This window comes from Pongo abelii, chromosome X, assembly GCF_028885655.2.
Source record: "Pongo abelii isolate AG06213 chromosome X, NHGRI_mPonAbe1-v2.0_pri, whole genome shotgun sequence".
Lineage (NCBI taxonomy): Eukaryota > Metazoa > Chordata > Mammalia > Primates > Hominidae > Pongo > Pongo abelii.
In genome coordinates this window covers 141,152,557-141,155,376 of record NC_072008.2, presented here as the reverse complement: position 1 = coordinate 141,155,376, position 2,820 = coordinate 141,152,557, and the positions used below count along the sequence as shown (strand labels likewise).

The following is a 2,820-nucleotide window of genomic DNA, read 5'->3' as shown; positions in this document are numbered from 1 at the left end:
AAACAAAAACAAAAACAAAAAGGCCATAAACAAGAGCAAATGAAAACCCGAGACAACATTGTGTGGATGAGGAAGACTGCTGAGAAAGGGAAGGACAACGGGGAAATTCGCCAACACAGAGATATACGTGACCAGCAAATACAGCAGAAAGGGAAAAATGCACGCTTGTGGGTTTGGTGGCACTCTTTGGGGCAGAATTACTGCACTATGCGCATTAAAGAGAAATGCGAATTAAAGAAAGGTTTGGCTGGCAAGTTTTCAGGGGAGACCGTGGGAGAAGGGGGGTGATATGAACAGGCAGAGGCTTCTGCATGTACTTTCTGTACAGAATCAGCTTAGCGGTCCAGACTGTCCTCCTCCACTCCTGCTCCACCCTAGGAGACAGTGTCACAGCGATCGATCCCTGGCAGCTCCGCCCTTCAATCCGCTCCTGCCTTGGGAGGCGCCCGAAAAGAGGCAGGGCTTTGTGGGCGGGACCGGGCGGTGGGCGGAGCTGCGAATGCTGGGCGGGTCTAGTGGGCGGGGCCGCTGCGCTGACGGCGTCTCTGCCGGGGGCGAGGATAAGTTAGGGGCGGAGCTATGCTGGTGGGCGGGGCCCGCAGTGAGGAGGTGTGGAGGGCGTGGAGCTGTGACGGCTCGTGGAGGAGGGGCCGAGGCAGCGGCCCCCGGAGCAAGGCTTAGTCTGGAGAACCCGAGGGTGGGGCGAGGGCGGGGCGGACGTGGCTCTCCCGGCCGCCGGCGGGGCGCGCTAGTGTTGGGGTCCCGCCGCCCTGAGGCTCGAGCTCGTGCGGGTCGGTCCGTCGGCGGGGCCTGCGCGGGGCCCGGGCCCATGGCGGCGTCGGCGGCTCTGTCTGCGGCGGCGGCGGCGGCGGCCCTGTCTGGCTTGGCGGTTCGGCTGTCGCGCTCGGCGGCGGCCCGAGGCTCATACGGCGCCTTCTGCAAGGGGCTCACGCGCACGCTGCTCACCTTTTTCGACCTGGCCTGGCGGCTGCGCATGAACTTCCCCTACTTCTACATCGTGGCCTCGGTGATGCTCAACGTCCGCCTGCAAGTGCGGATCGAGTGAGCGCCGGCGGCGGCGGCGGCGGCGGCGGCCGCGGAGGCCCGGCTGGAGGGGCGCCCGTGTCCCCGCCCGCCCCCGGCCGGGTCGCGGGCATGAAGGACAGCTGGATCGCGGCGGGGGGCGGAGGTGGGGCGGCCCGGGCCCCTGGACTCTAGACCTACGCCGCCCGGGCACGAAGGCCCAGCCCTGGCCCTGGCCGCGGTCTCAGCCCGGGACCCGGGATCGCGCAGAAACGCACTGAACAGGCCCCTACCATTGGGCTCCAGAAACTACCTGAGCTCGGACGACCTGTTGCCTCACATTGGCAAAAGAGGAGGAAACCAGAAGGAGGGAATTCTCCTGCGGCGAATTGACTTTCCCGGCCCCGAGCAGAAAGGTAAGAGGCGACAGGTTGGAATGGGGGAGGGGCTGTGGCTCTGCCCTGCAGAGGTCGGGGCGCCTTGGCAGTCGGGGGGAAATATGGAAGGCACTGGGGCAAACCAGCCCGAAGAGCTGTGGAGCCCAGGTGGGGAAAGGAAAGGCAGCCGCAGGCTCTCCCCTCCTCCCCAGTCATCATTTCGGGATAGGGTGAGGGGCAGCCCCCTCCCGCTCATTCCCCAGTGCTGGCCTCCCTTTCCGCAGAGGCCCCGGGGGTGTCCACTGAAACCTGGGGAATGGAGGGTAGTGGGCTGGGGGCGGCCCCGGGAAGGCCCTAGAGGAGCAACGATGCCCCCACTCTTCACCCCCCCAGTCGGTGGGCATAGGGAGGACGGTTCTCTTCTAGGCCGAGCCCTACGTCTGTTCTCTTCTCAACCCTCAGCCCTGGGGCTCTCTGCAGCTTCTGCACAGCCCTTGGCAAAACTGCCTCCTGCCCTGTCTTTGGGGCCAGAGGACTGGTCTCTGCCTGCTCCTGCTGTCCCTCGTGTTCCCCTGCCCCTACCTGAGGGCACCCCGCAGGCTTTGCATTTGGAGACTGGGAAGAGTAGATGAGACGCATTCCTACCGTCCCCTCCCCCACAGTCTTGCTCTTCCGCCATGTCAGCCCATGCTCCCTAAGGCCCCTAGCTAGCAAGGCCCTCCCAGGGCCAGAGTCCCATCCTCCAGCCCCAGACGGCCTCGAGAAGCCCACTGTGTACTGAAGTGATTTGGGAAAAAGAGACCTCCCTGAGCACACAGCAGCTCTCAGCCTGGGGTGGGCAGAGCAGATGGAGGAGGAGCTTGCAGAGGAGGCCATTCCTGGGGGAAGCAAGGACGTGTCTGGTGGCCAGGCAACTGAAGTCCCCATCTCTTTCTTTCTCTTTCAGGCATTGACGTTTGTAGGCGGTGACCCACCCCTTCTCTGGCCTTGCCAAGAGTCTCATCCCTACCCTGGGGCACCTCTGACCCTGGACCTGCTTGGGCAGAGGCAGCGTGAAGGGCCTGAATAAGAGGAGAAGAAGGGCCTTCCTAGTAGAGGCACAGCATGGACAAAGGCTCACAGGGGTGGGGGTGCCCAGTGATCGAGTCCTGGCTTGGGAAGGAAGTTCTGAGTTCCCTGGGAACTGAAATCTGCTAGCAGCACTGTGAGAGAGGTGTATTTCCCCCTCCTAATGACAGAGGAAACTGAGGCTTGGGGGAGGGGGGGATTTGCCCTTGACATGCAGATAGGAGGAGGAGGAACTGCATGTGCCCCTGGGCCTGCAGGCCCCCACACCCCTCCCCAGTCTTCTCCAAGACCTGGCATGGTGGGAGGAGGGAGGGGGAAGTGGAGAGGGAAGCACAGGGCTCCTGAGGCACCA

At 63.7% G+C, this 2,820-nt stretch overlaps 1 protein-coding gene across 1 annotated transcript; it reads left to right on the top strand.

The window, feature by feature from the left end:
• Positions 1–742: 742 nt before the first annotated feature.
• Positions 743–2,462, top strand: SMIM10L2B (small integral membrane protein 10 like 2B). The gene is made up of 2 exons (XM_024240547.3): positions 743–1,439; positions 2,347–2,462. Exon 1 carries the CDS (start codon positions 830–832, stop codon positions 1,064–1,066), a length of 237 nt encoding a protein of 78 aa, XP_024096315.1. The 5' UTR covers positions 743–829; the 3' UTR covers positions 1,067–1,439; positions 2,347–2,462.
• Positions 2,463–2,820: the final 358 nt, after the last annotated feature.